This window comes from Pteronotus mesoamericanus, unplaced genomic scaffold (genome assembly GCF_021234165.1).
Source record: "Pteronotus mesoamericanus isolate MK-2021 breed Mesoamerican mustached bat unplaced genomic scaffold, CSHL_Meso_final scaffold_85, whole genome shotgun sequence".
NCBI classification, from domain to species: Eukaryota; Metazoa; Chordata; class Mammalia; order Chiroptera; family Mormoopidae; genus Pteronotus; species Pteronotus mesoamericanus.
Genome location: NW_026555329.1, coordinates 423,778 through 443,235, shown reverse-complemented (window position 1 = coordinate 443,235; position 19,458 = coordinate 423,778). Strand labels below are relative to the sequence as shown.

Below are 19,458 nucleotides of genomic sequence, written 5' to 3'. Positions count from 1 at the left end.
TTTTTTTTTTTTAAAGTGTATCACCTATTTCCACAAATGGCATCGCCATCCACCTGGTTTCTAATGCTAGAATCTGGGCGTCTTTCTTGATTCCTCTCTCCTTCAAAGACCCACATTTGTTCTGTTATCAAGTCTTGTAAGTTCTATCCTCCAGATATGTCTCAAATCCATCCACCTCCACATCCTGATCTTAGCCTCTATTATTTCTCAACTGGAGACTACTACCTAATTCCTGAATATCTTCCAGTATTAGCACCCTCCCATCCATTTCAACACAGTGGATTGAAATAACGTTTGTTAAAAATCATCTTCCTACTTAAAATCCTTCAAGCACTTCCTTTTGGAACTAGGTTAAAACCAAATCCATGCTCATTAATAAAGCCTTCAAGGCCGTTTCCTACTTCCGCCTTTATCTCAACTCTGCTTCCCATCACTCTGGTGTTCCGGCCGCCCTGGCCTTGCCGTCTCTCCATCACACCCAGCTCCTTTGCTTCAGCTGGGCCTCCGTAGCATTCTTCCTGGAATGCTTCCCCTCCCCTACTGGACTGGCTCCTTTCCTTCCTTCGAGTAACTTGAGGTCCCCTTCCAAGAGAGGTCTCCCCAGCCATCCTGGATGGCACTGGGGTTTCTCTTGGTCTCTCAACAGTAGCAGCCTCTTTTATGAGAGGTAGAGATTGTATTATTTTACATATTATTTAATTGATTGTGCCATTTTGATAGCATATTAACAATAAATACAGTTAACCAGTCATCTCTTTAGAGCATTTCTAGTAGAAGACTAAGAAACCTTTGATTCCTGAATTTAGGAAATGTTCAGCTTTCAATAAGACACTTCATTGAGGAATTCCTTTAATACCAAGTTTCATCTGAGTGGGCCTCTGAGTGAATTTGAATCGTGGCATTTGGCTCTGTGGCACACAAACGCAGCCTGGGATGGATTCTCTGGATTCCTACAAGGGCTGCCTTGTCACTTTTGTGTCATTTCCTTGCAGCACAATTCTCCATCTTAGTAAAATCAATTCTGAGATTTTTCTTTTCCCCATCGATTTCCAAAGCAAAAGGAGTATAAAGAGCAGTATGCATGTGATGAACTGAAACACCAAAGACTATTATAACTTAGTTTTATCGCATAGAAACTATGGTCATAAAGTGCTATTTTAGATTTATGAACTAGCTTACTTTCCCTGCCTTCACGAATCTGTGAGTTCCATTAAGAGGGCACTAAGTCTGTTTTATTTATTACTTTATATATACCCAATTGCTAGCATGTATAAATAAATAAAGATCTCAAAGTAATGTGTTTGTTGGTTTTTTTTTTAAGTAGAGCTCTGATGAGCATCTTCCCAAATTGTGACCATAGTTGTCATCCTGATTTTTTTGGGTAAAGAAAAGTAGTATACAGCCCACGAAGTTGGTTAAAAAACAATATTGTCTGCATTTTTTTTTATTTGTTAATGGAGGTTTAAAACTTTGAAGTTCCTTAGGTAATGTCTTATGATATTTTCATTTTGTAAAAATTCAAGGCATTTTCCGCACAGATTTGTGTGCCTGCAAATGGCCTGTGCTGGGCTTTGGTTTACCACAGCCACGTTTGTTGTCGAGGAGTTTACGAGCTCAGTTTCTTGAAACTCATTGGTGCTAGGGAACATGTATTTTTGTTTTGGTTTTGTTTTACATTATGACTTAATACATGGTCCTTCCCAGGAGGACCTGTAGCTGCAAAATTAGAGGTGAGACGACCCTTACTTCACGATATTTAAAATATTTAAACTGGCTGAGGCACCAACCAATGAGACTGGCACTTCACGGCCAACCAGAAGGGGACTTCCAGCTCATACATCCACAGGCCACACCAGGGCTTCCTGAATACAGGCCCTGTATTTTCAGACAACTCTAACTTTGTGGATGGCTTTTTGGAAGTGGCAGAAAGTCTTGGAACTTTTTAATTATCCCATAATCATGTCTTATTTATACCTGCCTGGGTATTCTACAGGTGGAGCCACTTTGGACACAAGGACACAGTAATTGAGTTCTGACTTCCAGAGCTCGCTGAGCTAAATACAGGTTGTAGGGACCTGTTCGGGCTCTTTTGGGTTTGCCACCCAGTGCCTTATTTGGGGGAGGGGGCTGCGTGTCTCCTTCTTTAGCCGCCGGCATGGCCCTATAATCTCACTGTTTCTCCATATTCCTTTGGGACTCCGGCCCTGGGCATGGTAGATCAGTGCACAGTTTTCAAAGATCACAGCACTTCTCTGTTTTCCCTGGCCTGTTTGCAACCCCGCCTCACAGGACTGAAAAGACCCAGTGATGGATGCTGCTAAGGCCTTTGTGTCTTGACTTCATGCATTTGTTTCGTGTCTGAGGCCTCCCTTCTTCAAAGGACTCTGAGTTTTCTGACACGTTTCTTCCTTTTGGATCGCAGGTCCACACGTTCCGAGGCCCACACTGGTGTGAATACTGTGCCAACTTCATGTGGGGGCTCATCGCCCAGGGCGTCCGGTGCTCAGGTAGACACATAACTTTCTTGACCCTTTTCCTTCTATATAAAAGTGCCACTATGTTAGCAGGAGGGCCACTCTCAAGAGAGCTGCGAAATAGGCCCAGATTAGCTCAGAAGTCTAGCCTTCTGGAAAGTTCAAGGCATCTTTCCAGGTATTTGCTAGAAGGGAAAGGAATAACTCAAGCTCAAAAAAAGAAAAATCCAAGCAAATACATTTCCATAAGCACCTACCTGCCTCCCAAAATAGGCAATATTCCTTAAAAGAAAAAGACATTAATTCCAGTATTATTGCATTGATAGAAAAGCCACATTTCCTTTTCATCCCCACTTTACTACAGAAGAAAGGGCATAAAATAATAACACTGGTGAACACTGACCACACACTAGGCACTGAGCTAAGCACTCTCTATTGATCATGCCAATTGGCCTCACCAGCCGACCTTGGGGGAGATGCAGGTATTCTCCCCATTAGACAGATGGACAAACTGAGGCTTGCAGAGGACCGTTCATTGCCCTGGGCCACAGAGGGAGCGGTGGAACCTTGACTGGTCTCCAGAGTCCACACTCGGTACTTCCCTGCCATTGGATAACAATGAAGCTACACACCTTGATTTGATATCACCTATTTTCAAAGCGTTTTGAAACCCTAGGTGTTTTTCCACTTAGAATTGGACTCACACACCCATGGCTAACAGCACACAACACACCTTATTAAGGTGCATCTAACCCAAATAGCACAGAATTGCCCAATGAACGTGTAACTCGGCTTCCTCAGTCATCTTGCCGTGCTTTTTCTGGCAAGGAGTCCTGGCCGGGAGCAAGAACAGCATCCCGTGATACATTGATTGGGTTTCCACCGACACCATGACTGATTTTTTCCTTGCTAGGGTATGATTTAAAAGCAGACTTCTTAGGAAGCATTTAAAATAAAATAAGCTAATGACAACACGTTGCCATAATGTTTCCCCGTACTGCCCATTTTAGTTCACAGGATCATGGGACCTTAAATATTTCTCCGCTCTGAAGGGGACACCTTAGCTCCTACTGAGCTATAGCAGTCACTCGCCAGTGGTGAAGCCCGCAAGGTGCAAGTAGGTGGTCACGTGTGTCAGTTAATTAACTCTACCTGCCCTCGTGCCTCATCCATGAGACAAGCACCAGACATAGGCTAAGGCAGTCTTTCCAGAAATGTTCCAGACACCCCGAGTAACATGAAAGACGTGCTGACCAAGAGTTACAAAATATCTCACAGCTGAACCCCTGAGCAAAATGGTAGAATATCTGAAATACTCAGTGGTCATTAATTCAGCCTGCCCGATCACACCTACCAAAAATATCCCTAATTGCTGGTATTATCCAATTTCAGCAAGAAATTGGTCCAAAGTCAATATTATGAAAACAGAACACTGGGATTCAGATTAGCTATGAACAGCAACTTTTTCTGGGATAAAATCATTTGGTTTTTTTTTTTTTTTAAATAAAACATATGATGAGGCTATACTGTTAGTATTCTCTGGGGGATCCCATGTAGCCCCCTATTTCCTCTGAGCAGCAGTGAACCTGCAAACTGATCATTAAAGATTAAAAGAACAATCATTGCCTCTCAACTCTCCATGCTTCACATATTTTAGACATTTTTAAAAGGAACGCACTTTATAGCATATGGAATTGTATGAGTTTGCAAAGCTTGAATATTTTTGTTATAAAACATCTTCATTTTAATAAAATATCAGTATTTAATTCAACACACTGGTGCTTCAGATCGTAAAATGAAGTTTTAATGGGAATTTAAAATAGAATGATTATGTAGTTCAGCATTTTCACTTCTGGGTACATACCCCAAAGAACTGAAAGTGGGCACTCAAACAGGTATTTGCACACCCATGTTTAGAGCAGCATTTTTCACAAGAGCCAAAATGTAGATGCAGCCCAGGTGCCCACCAATGGATGAGTGGATACACAGCATATGGAATATCCATACAGTGTAATGTTAATAGGAAATTTTGTCATATGTTAAATCTACATGAACCTTAAGGACATTTTGCTGGGTAAAATTAGCAGGTCTGAACAGGACAAATACTGTAGGATTCCATTTATGTGAGGCATCTAAAGTGGTTAAAATCAGAGAGAGAAAGTAGAATGTGGTTACCAGGGGCTGGGGGGAAGAAGGGTCTGGGAGCTAATGTTTATGGCTACAAAATTTCATGAAGGTACTTAATACCACTGAACTGTCCACTTAAAAATGGTTAAAATAGTGAATGTTCTGTTATGTATATTTTACCCCAATTTTTAAAAGTTGTTTAAAATGAAGTTGGTAAAAATATAGCAAAAAATAATGAAATAACTTAAGAACAGCTAAGCAGATATCTTTGTACTTTCTATCACTGTATCGGCTATTTCTTTTATGGAATTCTCATGTGTCCATCACCCCTCAGACTTTACATATGTTAGCTTATCTGATCCTCACGGTAACCTTAGGGGTGGGTGCTGTTAGTATTCTCACTTGATCAAAGAGGGGTCCAATTCTTGTTTTATAAAAGCAGGGTCCAGACAAGAAAACCAACCAATTCTATTTAGTTCAGTGGGCCAAAATTTATATTAAAAAAAATAGACCTATCAAAATATTGTTGAAGGGTTTTTTTTTTTGTTTTTGTTTTGTTTTGTTTTTTTGAGCTTTGATGAAGTTCACATGTTGATAAAGGTAAGATGAATTAGAACTAGATTTCTCTTTGGAAGGAGGGCAGACAGAGAGAACTTGGCCATTAACACTATATAAAAAAATCATCTAATGTTTTTCAAAAATCATTTTTTGATGGCTTTACAAAAGCTTAGCTCCTCTCAAATCTTTGGTGTAGTTAAATGCTTTTTTATAAAGCAGCTGATTATAGTATTTATCATGGGTGTAATATGCATATATGAGTATACTAGAATATATATGGTTATTATTGGTATTCTTTATACATAGAAAAACAAGTAATATTAGAAGGCACTTTGAATAAGCAGCACATCAACTTTGAACAACAGCAACATTAAATTTTTATCTTCCAGAATGCTTACTGGGCCTAGTTATTGTTAGAGAAATTCCATCAGTGGATCCCTACTGCTAACAAGGCTTTGCTGTGCTCACCATGTGTTCACTGAACTTCAGAGTACCTTTTCAGCTCTGGACCTTGATAGGAGCTTTATAAATAATTACTTTAATCATCACATTACATGGCATTGTTCTACACTGTAAACCCTCAGGAACTCCTGCTGGTGTCCAGTTAGATATTATTTCTACTCACAGGTGTCAAAATAAGACAAGTAGAAGGAAAATGGCCGACCCCAACTGCCCACAAGGAGGAAGGGAGAGGAAGCTGGGGGCGGCTCCCCAGGGAAGGACAAGAAAAGGCCCGTGGTCACGGGGCTCCCAGAGAGAGAAATCTTGTCTCCCATGAGGGGCATCAAGGATTTAAGGGAAATGACACAGCAGACACCCTAGGTGCCCTTTGTGAGCCACGACTAGCTTGGGGAATCCACACCCAAAAGCCCACGTGTGGACACAGAGGTTCCAGTCCCCAAAGGGAAGAAAAACATACAAACAGTCTGGCTAATCATCAAAACTATCTCAGTGAGATTACGGTCCGGCAGCAGAGAAAGCTTAATGAGGAAAACAGAACTGTGTGAGCGTTTCATGAGGAAAGACAGACTTTACACTCACCTGGGGGAGGGGACCCTCTCTGAGTGGGATGGATGTTTCAGAGAGATACAGCAAACCCTTGGGTGTTTTCATTTTTATTTTTGGTGACATATAATTTGTGTTGGGCTTCCACAAACGGGCTGGGCGAGTCTAATGCGGCTTCTTTGTTTATAGACTGTGGATTGAACGTTCACAAACAGTGTTCCAAGCACGTCCCCAATGACTGCCAGCCTGACCTCAAGAGGATCAAGAAGGTGTACTGCTGCGACCTCACAACGCTGGTGAAGGCTCACAACACCCAGAGGCCCATGGTGGTAGACATCTGCATTCGGGAAATTGAAGCAAGAGGTTTGGAAAAGACTCCTTAACTATACTGATTTTTATGTTTACAGTTGCCAAGGAAACCTGCTTATTATTGCTAAATTGCCCTTCCACTATTGATGTTGGAAAAGTGGTCCCCACAGGCTCACGTGCACGCATATGTGGGCACGCACACACACACTAAATCAGTTTCTGCTTCATGCATAAACTGTTTTTGTGTGAAATGCACTCACGGATGCATTCAACACATGCTCACTCAGCATTTATTAGGTGTTGCACATTCAGAATATAAAAGTCATGGTTCTCGCCTTCCAGAAACTCATACTACAGGAGGCAAAATCAGAGGGGGAAATAACTAATTTGTGGGTGCATGAATTCAGAGCACTGTGGAGTCACAGAGGAAGACATTTCTCCCTTATTTGAGGGCAATTCAGAAAGAGTTTATGGAAGAGGAGAGGTTTGAACTGAGGCTTAAAAAGCACTCCTATTTGTAAAGAAATTGTGGATCAACAATACATTTCCTATTGGTTCTGTTTATTTCAAAGAGGAGAGATAAAAGATTAAAAATACCTACACATCGAAAAATCAAGGAGACAATGAAGATAGAAACAGTTCAAAGAAAAGCTTCTTTATGCTACGTGTGAGTCACCTTTCTTTTCTTGGTGTTTTGTTTGGCCACTGTTCAGCCCTTACAGTATCGAAATATTCAGGGATATGGTGGATCAAGCCTAGCTGGGCGGAACTTGGATTACTGGATAGAACTTGGATAATTGGCCCATGTCAAAAGCCCAAAGGCCTTAACCATTTTTGCCATATATGTACTCTGCTAGAGTTGATACCCATTATTGCATCCTAATTGGCTTGCCTTATTCTGCAGGTATTTATGCGTTGGATAAGTATCCCATTCCTTCCAAAACAAAATGAAAGAGGACATTTTAGCTTGATATCCCAGGCGTTTTAGAGATAGGAAGTTATTCCCTTTTCCATGCAGGATGAAAACTATAGTTATTCTGTTCCCTTAAAACTTGCTCCTTTACTCTCACACGGTAAGAAATACCTCCTACCTTTTGACTGCCTTGGCTGCCAGAGCTTAATGGGTGCTTTGGGATGTGGGGAGATATTCATGCACAGGCTGAGCTGGGTGAGAGTTGAGGAAGGATAGCCCTAGGTCCTGCTGCTTAGGAGGCTTTGCAATTTGGGGCCAGATCCCCAACCTTTCTAGAGCCTGCAGTCAAGACTGCATCTCTGAGAAGCTGGGATCATCCCACACAGTGATCCTCATCAGAGGTGACCGATAATCTGAGCAAAGGCACTACCGTGCCTGATGCTTAATGTGTCCACGGGGAGCAGAGCACCAAGCACGACCAGTACAAGACCCCTAAGAGTACAAGTTAAGAATGTGCACCAGGGAGGCACAGTGAAGGGATCAGAGCCACAGGCATTAGCTCCAGAGAATGGGCTGGGAGAAAGTCACATGACACTTCTATTCCCAGTTCAGTTGCTGCCACTGCCAACAGCTTACCCCATCTTCCATGCATAGCAAACACCTTTGTGTTCTCCTAATGCTCTTTTATGGCCATCTGTTTTAGCATGATGTGGTAGAATGGAAAGATTGTGGACTTGAAGTTAGCTGTATTATGACCTCAGTCAAGTCGCTTACTCCATTCGAACATTCATTTCCTCAGCTACCAAGTGAACAGAATTATTCATACAATCTACAGTGGTTGGAGGGTTAAAATGAGTTGATCCATATTAATGATCTGGTACAGGGCCCAACATACAGGGCCCAACCTACAGGACTCAACCTGTGTTATTTCTTTTTGCCTTTTCTTGGAATGACCAACTCCCCTAACTCCACCTCCAAACCTGTGTGACCAACTCACTTACCCCATGTTTGGGTGCTGTCACCAAGATCCCTACGAATAGTGGCTTCAGCAGGATAAAAATCTATTTCTCTCTCCACTAAGAGTCCAGGGCAAGTGGGGCAGCTTCCCAGGGGCAGACTCCCCCAGTGGCTACCAGGATCTCGTCTGCCTTCTAGCCAAGGGCAGAAGGGCGTGCTCTCTCCCTTCAAGTGCACAGCCCAGGCCTGTCCACATACTTCTGCTCTCTTCACATCCCCAGAATTGAATGGCCATTGCAATGGATGTTGTTGTAAAAATCAAAGGTTTTATTACTACAAAGAAATGGGAGGACTGATATTGGAAGGAGAGCCGACAGCCCCTGCCGCTCCAGCAAACTCCCATCCTCCTTCGTGACTTCCTTCCAAGACAGCTCCTCAGGAAGACCTCCCCCAGAGTCCCTTCCATCCACAGGCCGGGTTAGGGTTCCCTGCACTGTGCTCCTAGTGCCACCACGTGCTCCCCTCTGTTGCAGTGCATGTGGCAACTCACTGAGGCATGTTACCTGCACCACCAACCAGGACAGGGTCACATGAGGGCCAGCTCAATTGATCAGTCGCGGGAACCTGCACAACTGTACACAGATGGATCCTGGGGCTGAATGAGGCTGAGTGGGAGGGAGAGCTGTGAGTTGAGAAGGCCTCTGGTGTCACAGGACAGAGGAGGGGCGGCATGTCTGCCAGGCATTTGTTGTCTCTGATGCAGACCTCATGCAGACCTTCCTATGACAGAGAGTGCACTCGATAAAGGTTTGCCAGATGAAACACAGGAGTGTTTGTTAGCTCTGGGTAGTTTGACCAAACATACAACAGCAGCAGTATAAGCTATGTGTTTGCTTATTTTACTGTAGCTCTAGTTTGGTAGCTGCTTGCTTTTACATACTAGGTCTGAAATCTAGTTCTCTATTCCTTCTGATACTTTTGGGAACCTTGCCAGGCCTTAGGACATACCTTAATGGATCATCAGTAAGATCTAGCAGATACCACATCTTTTTCTTATGTCGCAATCAGGTGTCCAGAGTCATTGATTAGAATGTTATTTTCCTGCATCTGTTTGTATGATCATTTATTTGAAGGTATAACAATTAAATCAATCTTATTTAAACATTTAACATATTGTCATATTTATGACTAACATAAAAAGCTATAAATTTGGGTTTTTTATTTTTGTATTTTTCATTTAGAGTCGACATTCAATATTATATTAGTTTCAGGTGTACAGCATAGTGGTTAGACATTTATATACCTTACAAAGTGATCGCCCCAATATGTCTAGTACCTTCCTGGCAAGATACATAGTTATTACAGTATTATTGACGGTATTTCTTATGCTGTACTTTACAACCCCATGACTATTTTGTAATGGTAAAAGGCTGTAAAATTGGGCTTGTTTCAACAAAATCAGGATATTTTGTATCACACACATGCATACACTGATGTGTGCACACATAGTTAAGATGATGCTGGAGAGAAAGTCCATAGCTTTCTGAAGCAGTGAAATCACGTCCAGCGGTCTGATGAACAAAAAAGCAGGAGGCACGTGAGAATCATAAACATGCGTTGGCTTTGCCAAGCCAGACAGGAAGACCAGATCTCTGAGGCCTCCACTGCTGCATAAGCAAATGAAGACAGACATGCACGGAAACTGGGACGGACAAGTCCAAGCACTGATGTCACAGGGTATATAATATATAAGAGCACTGACAATAATGGTTCATTTCCTGAGAACACAACAGTGTAGATATGAAATTCGTGTCATTTTCAGATGTTTTGAGAAAATAAAGTTAAAGTCTCCCTGTCTCTTTTTAAACAGGATTAAAGTCAGAAGGTCTTTACAGGGTCTCCGGGTTCACCGAACACATCGAGGATGTCAAAATGGCATTTGACAGAGGTAGGCTTGCACTTCCTTCAAGGCTTTCTCGAAGGCCAGATGACTTACCCTTAGTGCCCTTTCTTTTGGAACCAGATTTTATTCCTACCGGGCGTGGGGTTCAGAGCTACTGTGAGCTGTTCTTCAGGATGCCAAGGAATAATGGTTTACAAGCCTAGATCTCTGCCTCTCTGGGGAAGTATTTTTTTTTTAAGTGTGGACAAATGAGCACACAAAGAAATGAGTTTAAAATACTGCTTGAATGAATGGACGGCCGGCATTTGGTGCCATTAAGATTCTTGATTTGGCCCCTGGTTGGGTGGCTCCGTTGGTTGAGCTTTGTGCCATTCATCAAATGTTTGCAGATTCAATCCCTGGTCAGGGCACATGCCTAGGCTGCAGGTTTGATCCTTGGTCAGGGCACATACAGGAGGCAACCAATCAATGAGTTGATATTTCTTTCTCTCTCTTCACCCTCTTCCCCTCTGTCTAGAGTCAATAACCGTATCCTTGAGTGAGGATTTTTTTAAATTATTTTTTTAAAAAAGGGTTCTTGAGCTGGTCACCCAACCGTTGCAGTCAGCCCACACGGCACCGGGATGCCCCCGTCTCCCCCATCTCAGGTCCCATTGACTCTTCTCCTTTTCCCAAAGCTCTAAACGAGAGTCGGAAGGAAGGGAGTGGAGTACCCCATGCAGTGAAGCTGGGGGTGCCAGTGGAAGTCCAGGAGGTAACTCCTTTTTTTTAATGACAGTGTCCTATGCTCTCCAGGCCATATTATCTTCTGGGAACTTGTTAAAAATACAGATCACCAAGATCCACTCGGGGGACTCATTCAGAAAACTGGATGAGCCTACAATTTTGTATTTCTAATGAATAGTCCAATTCATAGTGGCACAGCCAGTCAACAGATGGGACCCTGGCCCACTAGATAGAACCTCCACTCTCTAGAATAGCAGACAAGGTCTCTGATGCTCTGGCTGCCCTCTGTGTTCAAGCCCATGGCCGGTTCCTCCTCCCTGCCTCCTTCACGCCCCAGCAACTCTGACGTATACCATACCAGCTCCCATGAACAAGCCCCTCGGCCTGTGTGGTTCTGTCCACCTAGAATGTGTTCACTTCTCTGCCTGGCAAACGCTCCCTGTTAACCAGGTGTCAGCCTGTCTTTTCTCTTTCGCACATCCCGCCTGGTCGCCCCAAGCTGCCCTAGGAGTGCCACATCCTCTCCTGTGCCCCTCAGTGTTTCCACATGTCTCCAGCATAGCAATCGCCCAATTTCCTTGTCATTGTTGAGTTGCCTGCCTGATTCCCAGTCTGACTGGAGCTTTGTAAAGGGAGTATGCCTATTCTTCTTCGACTCACTGGGGCTTAACAGTGCCTGGCACACTGTAGATTCTCAATAAATGTTTGTTGAATATGTAAATGGGAGCATTTGGCATATCTGCTACACTCTTACTGTTTTATGTGCGTCAGATTTTTTTACTCTCAGAACCAAATTTGCTGAGGCGTTTGTCATTTCTTTCAATTTATAAAAGAAAATGTTAATAGTCCCTATATGATAAAAACCAAAAAATATTTTAGTACATGCCAATTAAATTGGGCTGATATTTACTAATGATAAAATGAAAAGTCAAAAATGCGACTTTTGACTTTTGACTTGAGAATGGTTATAAAAATGGTAAGAAATGTTACATTACCTATGCATCAGGGAAGGTCAAGCTTTCCCAAATTAAAGTCCTAGGGACCAGGGAGGAAGAACCAAACAAAAAGGAACTTCAGTAAGCCTGAAGGAGACGATAGAAACTGGAGATACTCAACAATTATTATGAGTATATATCATCTTCAAATCCAAGTTCAAAGAACACTGGTGGAACTATTCAATAGCTTCTTGATTATTTTATTACAAATTTGGTTGTTACTATATTGTATTATGAATCTGGACACAATCCAGAGTATGAATTTTGTACTAAATTTCTACTTAGCAAATTACCAAGGCCTGGGACCCAAAGAACTATTTGAAGTCTATTTCACTACCCTGTTGGCTACACTTACTTATAGACCCCAAGTCACTCTCAGCAAACCTTTTTTTGTGACTTCCTGCATCTCCGTGATACTAGAACTAGTCAGCTGAGACTTGGAAGGGAGCATTCATTGTTTCATTTTTTTTTTTTTTTTCCTGTCTGGGCGTACTTTAACATAGTCAGATAAGGTCCTAATGAGGAATTGGTCCACTGGTTATCTTTCAGATGGTGAAAAGGCAGACATATCTGCCAACATCTATCCAGACATCAACATCATCACTGGAGCCCTCAAACTGTATTTCAGAGACTTGCCCATTCCCGTCATCACCTACGACACCTATTCCAAATTCATAGAAGCAGCAAGTAAGTCTCAACAGCCAATTTTTTTATTCGTATTACATTTTTAAGTACCGTGTTTTTGAATTCAAGCAAATTAAGCCTCAGACCTGTTTAAATTATTGCCTGAGTGGCTCGCCTTGCCAAGCGCATGCACAATGGTGCAGTTAACAGGAGAGCAGGCCACGCACCCCAGCCGGGCTGAACCCATGCCAGGGCAGCTCCGCTGAGTGGGAGCTGGAGGCCAGGTCGTTCTCTCTTTCCCCGCCATTCCTTCTGTGCTGGGAACCGGCATGGGCAAGCCTAAGCTGTTATATGTTGAAAGCAAGAATGCTTCTGTCATAAAAATTATTAGGTGTTCTTCAGTTAGGGCTGTAGGGATTCGCTGCTGTCATCTGGCAGGTGGCCTCCTGTTGCTGATTGATTAAAGCCATACCCGGAATTTGGCCCAGTGATGCTGTTCCAAATGAATAATAGGCCAGGAATATACTGTGTCAAGTGCTATGTTAGGGTCTCTCCACAATGTCTTCAGTTCTATCTTATCTACCTGATGAAGCAAATATTATTATAATCCCATTTTACAGAGGAGGAGAGCATTTCACAGGTCTAGGAAAGGAAGCTCAGCCCTGGTCGCCCCCCAGCCCGCAGTTGCTCGTTCTGCGTTTGGCACTCGGGCCCACTGTTGTCCCAAGAGAGAGGACCATGGTGGCAAAGGGGCTGGAGGCGAGGGAGACGACACTTGCCTTGGAACATAGTGAGAAAGGGATTCAGATGCTGGGATGCATGACATAGACGTCTAGCCCACTTGGAGGAAGTTTCATAAAAACATCGTCTTGAAAGGTTCATGTTACTAAATATAGTAATGAGTCAGGGAAATGTGCAGGCAGGCTGGGATTGGTGCGCTTTGCAGATGCGCCTTGCAGAAGAGCTGCGGCCTCACTTCCGGGGAAGAGCATTCCTTCCCTTCCCGGGTCCTGGTGGTTCTGAGGAGAGAAGGTTCTAGCAGCAGGGTTCCCTCCACCCCAGGAGGAATAATTGAGAGAGCTTCCTTTGGGTGGCTGCCAGAGACCTAAGAAGCAGAAGAATGCTCATTTCCCCCCGTTGTCCAGGTGCCTGGTATCTACTTCCCAACCCGGGCTTTACACCAGGGCTAACCATGCGACACTTTGGTGAACAGTGCCGTTAATGCAGGCTGACTGTGGCTCATCGGCAGTGCACTTGCCTTGGAAAGTTACTCAGTTCTGGAAGCCTGCCAGGGGAGACTTATTAGGCAACTTCATGGAAACACTACCGAGTGAGATCTGGTTTAAATTAAAGGCTGTGATGGTGAGATTTCTGGCACATCCATCACTGAGAAGAAGCTGGGCAAAGCCCAGTTCGTGCAGGTGCCATCGGTAAGCATCTGCCGGCCGCAGGCTCCTGGAGGGCAAGGACCGAGCCCAGCCTCCTGCCACCCACCCAGGGGGCATCCTGAACACACGAGGTGCCCAGCCTCAACCCCCTTCTGGAGTGAGGCAGGACACAAATTCATCACGCTAAGTGAAATGGTGCCTGAAATCGCATGAACTTATTACACACCCCCTCCATCTGTAACCTAACTCCTTAGTTCTCTGCAAACTTTAACGCCGTCGGGCTGCACTGATATTCCTGATGTGTGATCTTCACAGAAATCTCCAGTGCGGATGAGAGGCTGGAAGCAGTCCACGAAGTGCTGATGTTGCTGCCTCCTGCCCACTACGAGACCCTCCGGTACCTAATGATCCACCTCAAGAAGTAAGCGCACACCGCCCTGCCACGCCCTCCTCCTCGGCAAACCCGCTGCCCCAGCAGTGAATGCTTTAGGAAAAGTTCACAACGTTCTCCCCCAGCCCACGGAGTGGACAGGCTCCTTAAACGTGAACGAGACGGCCTTCTCCAGGCCAGCCCCCTTCCTAACAGCTAGGACATTCACTGGGTCAGGAGCTGCCCCATGCACTTGGCATGTATTAGCTCTAGGAAGCAGGGTACATGAGGGTCCTCGTGTCACACAAGAGATTGCTGAAGCTCAGGGAGCTTACAGGGACACGATGGGGTGAGGTGAAGCCGGGCAGTCTGATCCAGGGCCTGCTGGTGGACCCTGCCTCCGCCTCTGCATCTTCCCCCAACACCGGCCCAGTGTGCTGTGTTCTGTTCCTCCACCACTGCTCACTCCCCATGTCCCAGGCTCCTGAGGCTGCCTGCCTTCTGGGCAAGCACATTCCCACCCTGATTCCTTGTTTTCCTTGATGTATTAGCTATCTGTCATGTGGCTCAGTCGGGCGCCCCTGGTTCAAGGTCTGTCACGAGATGGCAATCCAACTGACAGCCAGGCTGCAATCTCATCTGAAGGTTCGACTGCGGGAACAGCCACTTCCAAGCTCATTCACACGGTTGTTGGCAGGATTCGGTTCCTCTGAAGCTGTTGGTCAGAGTGTGGTTGGGGGGTTCCCTTTCTTGTTGACTGTTCTCTGGAGGCCACCCTCAGTCACCTGCCATGTGGGTCTCCCCACAGGCAACTCACAAAACGGCCCCTGACTTCCCTCGAAGCAAGCAAACACAAGCACCCTATTGCCTTTGCTATATTCTACTCATTAGAAGCAAGTCACTAGGTGTAGCCCGTAGGGAAGGAGTTACATAAGGGTATGAGTTCCAGGAGGCAGGGATCACTGGGGACCATCTTAGGTGGGATGTCTGCCACAGAGGGATACACGGAATATCGGCGTGAGAGCACATGAGACAGATGAGATGTTTGGGTGTGTACAGGCCCCTGGCGGCTCTGGTTCCTGACCCACAGATCGCCTTCCTTTACTGTGCATATATAATGAGGACAGTGAGTTGGCCTTTGAGAGGGTAGATGGATCAGGGCCCTTCTGCATGCCGCCTTCTATGTTTTTGCAAGATGAAACAAACCAAACATTGTCTATAGGGATCAACTTTCAGCTCCCTTCAGTAAGTGAAAGGAAGCAAGTCAAGAATACTGTATAAACACTAGTTTTTCCCCTGCCTTATAAAACATAGAAACTGGTGCTCAAGTTCAAATTGGTTTAGCTCAGATTTCTATTTTGATTAATTTATTGAATTAAAAAATACAAGTAATTTTTCGATAAGTAATAGATTGAATGTCAGCCTAATTTTTAATTAGCTATAAATTACTTCTTTCAGTGCCCAAGAACTTATAGTTTGGAAGGCAAAGTATCATTGTCAGGAAAAAATGCTGACGTGCCCCAGCTGAATCTTAAACGCCAATGATCTAGCGTCTTTATTTTGGAGGGTTTGCTATAGCTCCATTGTTTGGCCAGGCATGGTGCCTGGCTTAATGGGGAGATGTGAATAATTTTAGTGGAGAATGTCCATATACCTACCTCCTTCTTCACTGTGCATCATGAAAATATGCCAGGCGAATTGACCCTCCTAAAATGCTGCTAAGTGGCTCATCTCAATTAGCTCTGAGACAATGAACACAAGGCAATGGCCTTCAATGCAAAACTTAAACATGTTTTACCATGTTTTTTCTTCTTCTTTGAAGAAGCTACTCTGTTTTAGATCTATTATAAACATCCTAAAACCTAAATTTCTTAAAGCGAGAGTCTGGAAAATTGTAATTTTATTCCACTAGCAGGTATCCAGCCAACTCTGAGGTCTGAATTTCATTTTTTAAGGCATTGCAGTCCTTATCTGGATGTTGAAACGATGCTTTTCAATTCCAACAATAATTACTGCTCCAGACCCCATCCTGTGGGAACTAGAAATAATGTCCAACTGCTTTCCTGTTTGGCCACATTCCAGCCACCTCCTGTCCCATGACAATGGCCTGGCTGTCCCTAAACGTACGGCAGTCCCATTCTACAAGGAACCGTTCTCCTTTGGCCGTAGCCGTGACAGCAGACAGGGCATCTGCCCTCAGCAACCAGGAGACCAGGAGGAAGCAAGGAGAATGAAGAAGACTTCCACCCCGGTCTAGAACTAAAATCTGTGTCCCCTGTGGGTTTGCCCTTTGAAATCAAAATTGTCTCAATGACAGTTTCACATTTATTTAGTGAGAAGGACTGATTTTCTACTTTTAGAGATTAGGTCGATACCAGATTCACTTAGTAATTCGCTTGTACTGGCGGAAACAATGTGCACAATCTAAAAAGTAAAACCGGACAATTATCTTTTTAAAAACACTATTCTGCAATTCTGATTCTCCATTTTCTTTTGCAGTGTCCCAAACCAGAGAAGTTCTTGGGGCCATAGGCACCTAATCAGCGTATAAATTCGTCCACAAGTCAATGTGATGTCTCTGTGTCTATGTTTGCTTTGCAGAGTGACGCAGAATGAAAAGGACAATTTCATGAATGCTGAAAACCTGGGGATCGTGTTTGGGCCCACCCTTATGAGGCCCCCGGAGGACAGCATGCTGACCACCCTCCATGACATGCGGTACCAAAAGCTGATTGTGCAGATTTTAATAGAAAACGAAGATGTTTTGTTTTAATCCACCAGGGAAATGAGCTGAATAGTCCCAGCGCCACAGAAGTTCATAAGGCTAAAGAAATAAAAACATTTCTTACACTTGATTTGTTATCCAAACAAGTGACAGAATTTCCTGGACCGCAGCGGATGGCCAAGTCGGCTACTGTGTCTCATAGACACTTGCCTCCTCCACGTGAGGACAAGGGTGAGGGCAAGAAAAAGCGCATCCCCTGGGGTTTTTGCTGTGCCTCGTATGTATGTCTGTTTTGCTGGAAGAGTGATTAATAAATCTTTCTTTAACTTATTAAAAAACAATGTAGACCTTTAAACTTCAGTCTTATTGGTAATAAAAGGGAACTTAATTCATAGAGGTACTTGATACAGTTATACATTTTCCACTTACGAAAAGAAGACAATTCTATATGTTAAATGTTAAATGAGACTTATATTGTAAAATGTATTTTTATTTTAGCTGCGAGAATGTTACTTTATTTTAGCAAATAGAACTCAATGCAGTGCATTGACTATTACCCTGTGTACCTTGTCCTGCCTTCTTGCTGTGATCCCCGAAAGAGTTTACCGCGAATGCAGTATTACCTTGACATACCTCTGTCCTTATCAGTGCTTTTCAATGAAATTTCACCCGCCACTGTGTCCCCGCTTTTGATAGTTTTTGCTGTTAAGCACTGGCATTTTGCTATCGTATGGTATATGTTTGTAGCAGTAGTAGAATGGTCTGAGACATCACAAATTTTCTTTCCATAAATGTTTTGTAAAGTCCCAAAGTCTTTTTGGGATTGGTCGTAGTCTTTCCCTATGATGTGTGTATATCCCAGAATATGCAGAATGTGGTCCTTCTACATAAAATAATTTGGCAACACTGGTTGTATCTGGGCTGTGTAGAAAATTAAGCATTTTTTCTCTATTCTATTAATGCCAGGTTGTACTTTTGCCACATTTCTGTATTTATAAAAAGCTAATCTGAGGAATAATTGTTGATTTTTTTTTCATTTTTGTTTTATAAACAAGCCTATTTTTAAAAGTAAGAATGAATAAGTTTGGTTTTTATGAATATTTGTTCCTCTTTGATAAAAGCAGCTCTGTATGGATAATAATTTAATATGATTTTATTACTACAGCTCTGATTGGTTATATTTATCTTAGCATGAGCTTTTCACACCAAGATTTCTATATTTTGTAACATAGGTAAAATATTTAAAACATCAAAAACTGTAAATCTAGATTTCTTTTTTCTCTGGTCCAACTGCAATGTCTTTTCCTTCGACTGTCTGAGATGCTTTATGTGATTACTCACTAGTTTTGTTTTGAAGTGACCAGAAGAAAACTCTTGTGTGACAAGGGCGTTGATAGGAGACAAGCGGCACAATTGTCCTGAGAGTCCCAGGGCTCCGCGGGTGGACTCCACGGCACGTGGGGGTCAAGGTGCTTCTGCTTGGTCCCTGCTATGACGGCTCCTCCCAGCTGTACAGATTTGTTTGTTGTAGCTCATGTACTCCTTGATACTGTCAAAAAATTATCTGGAAATGGTTTTATTTTGTGAAGTGAACAATACTTTGTAATTTATGATAGTGTAAATGGAAGGAAAAGCATTAAATGTATTAAATTCTTCTGTCTATCATTTTGGAGGATGCACGAGAAATTGGTGTTGAGCAGTGGTGGGGGTGGGGGTGGGGGTGGGGGTGGGGGTGGGGGTGGTGAGGATGATCTGGGAATGTTGCTCCCAGGTGAATTTTGGCAATGAAGTGTCTATTCTCACCAAAACACAATGACAACACCAACATCCCACCAAGTCCCCAGCTCGCTGCCCCATTTGCTCCGCCAGCTTCCTGCTGGAGCGATGGCCCACTTGCAGGAGAACAGAACAAAAATTTTAGAGCCAGAAAGATTCAAGTTCAAATCCCAGCTCTGCCTGTTACCCGCTGCATGCATATGACCTTGGAAGTGAATTTGCTCCTCCGGAACACCAGGGAAAATAATTCCAATTGTGATTATCTTAGAGGACACGATGATCTAAAGTAATTGGTAATGGTTATTTCTTATTGTTATCATTATTTTAAGAACAATAGCTTAGATGGAGGAAGGTTATAACCTGAGGGTGGCGAAGGAAGAAGCATAAGATGACAAGGATTTGTCCCGGGTTAAATCTATATCCAGGTAATTACAGGGGGTATTATAACAGGGCTCTAGCATGCGTAATGAGGTTCACTTGACTCCTTTTCTTGAACACAATGATAACACTTGATCCCCCCGAGCTTGCTTTAGTCTCAAGCCTGCTCCCCCAGGCCTACCTCCCCCACCCTCTGGCAACCTGACCTGGCTCCTCTTACCTGGCTTGAA

The 19,458-nt window shown here is 43.5% G+C and overlaps 1 protein-coding gene across 2 annotated transcripts in view; it reads left to right on the top strand.

The window, feature by feature from the left end:
• CHN2 (chimerin 2) overlaps positions 1-18,697 on the top strand; it is a 253,681-nt gene extending 234,984 nt beyond the window's left edge. For both annotated transcript variants that reach the window (XM_054564485.1, XM_054564484.1), the window contains 6 exons: positions 2,423-2,507; positions 6,354-6,527; positions 10,214-10,291; positions 12,517-12,654; positions 14,295-14,400; positions 16,951-18,697. In XM_054564485.1, coding sequence (XP_054420460.1) covers positions 2,423-2,507; positions 6,354-6,527; positions 10,214-10,291; positions 12,517-12,654; positions 14,295-14,400; positions 16,951-17,122 — 753 coding nt within the window. In that variant the 3' untranslated portion in view covers positions 17,123-18,697. The remainder of the gene's footprint in view (positions 1-2,422; positions 2,508-6,353; positions 6,528-10,213; positions 10,292-12,516; positions 12,655-14,294; positions 14,401-16,950) is intronic.
• The last annotated feature ends 761 nt before the right edge of the window (positions 18,698-19,458 follow it).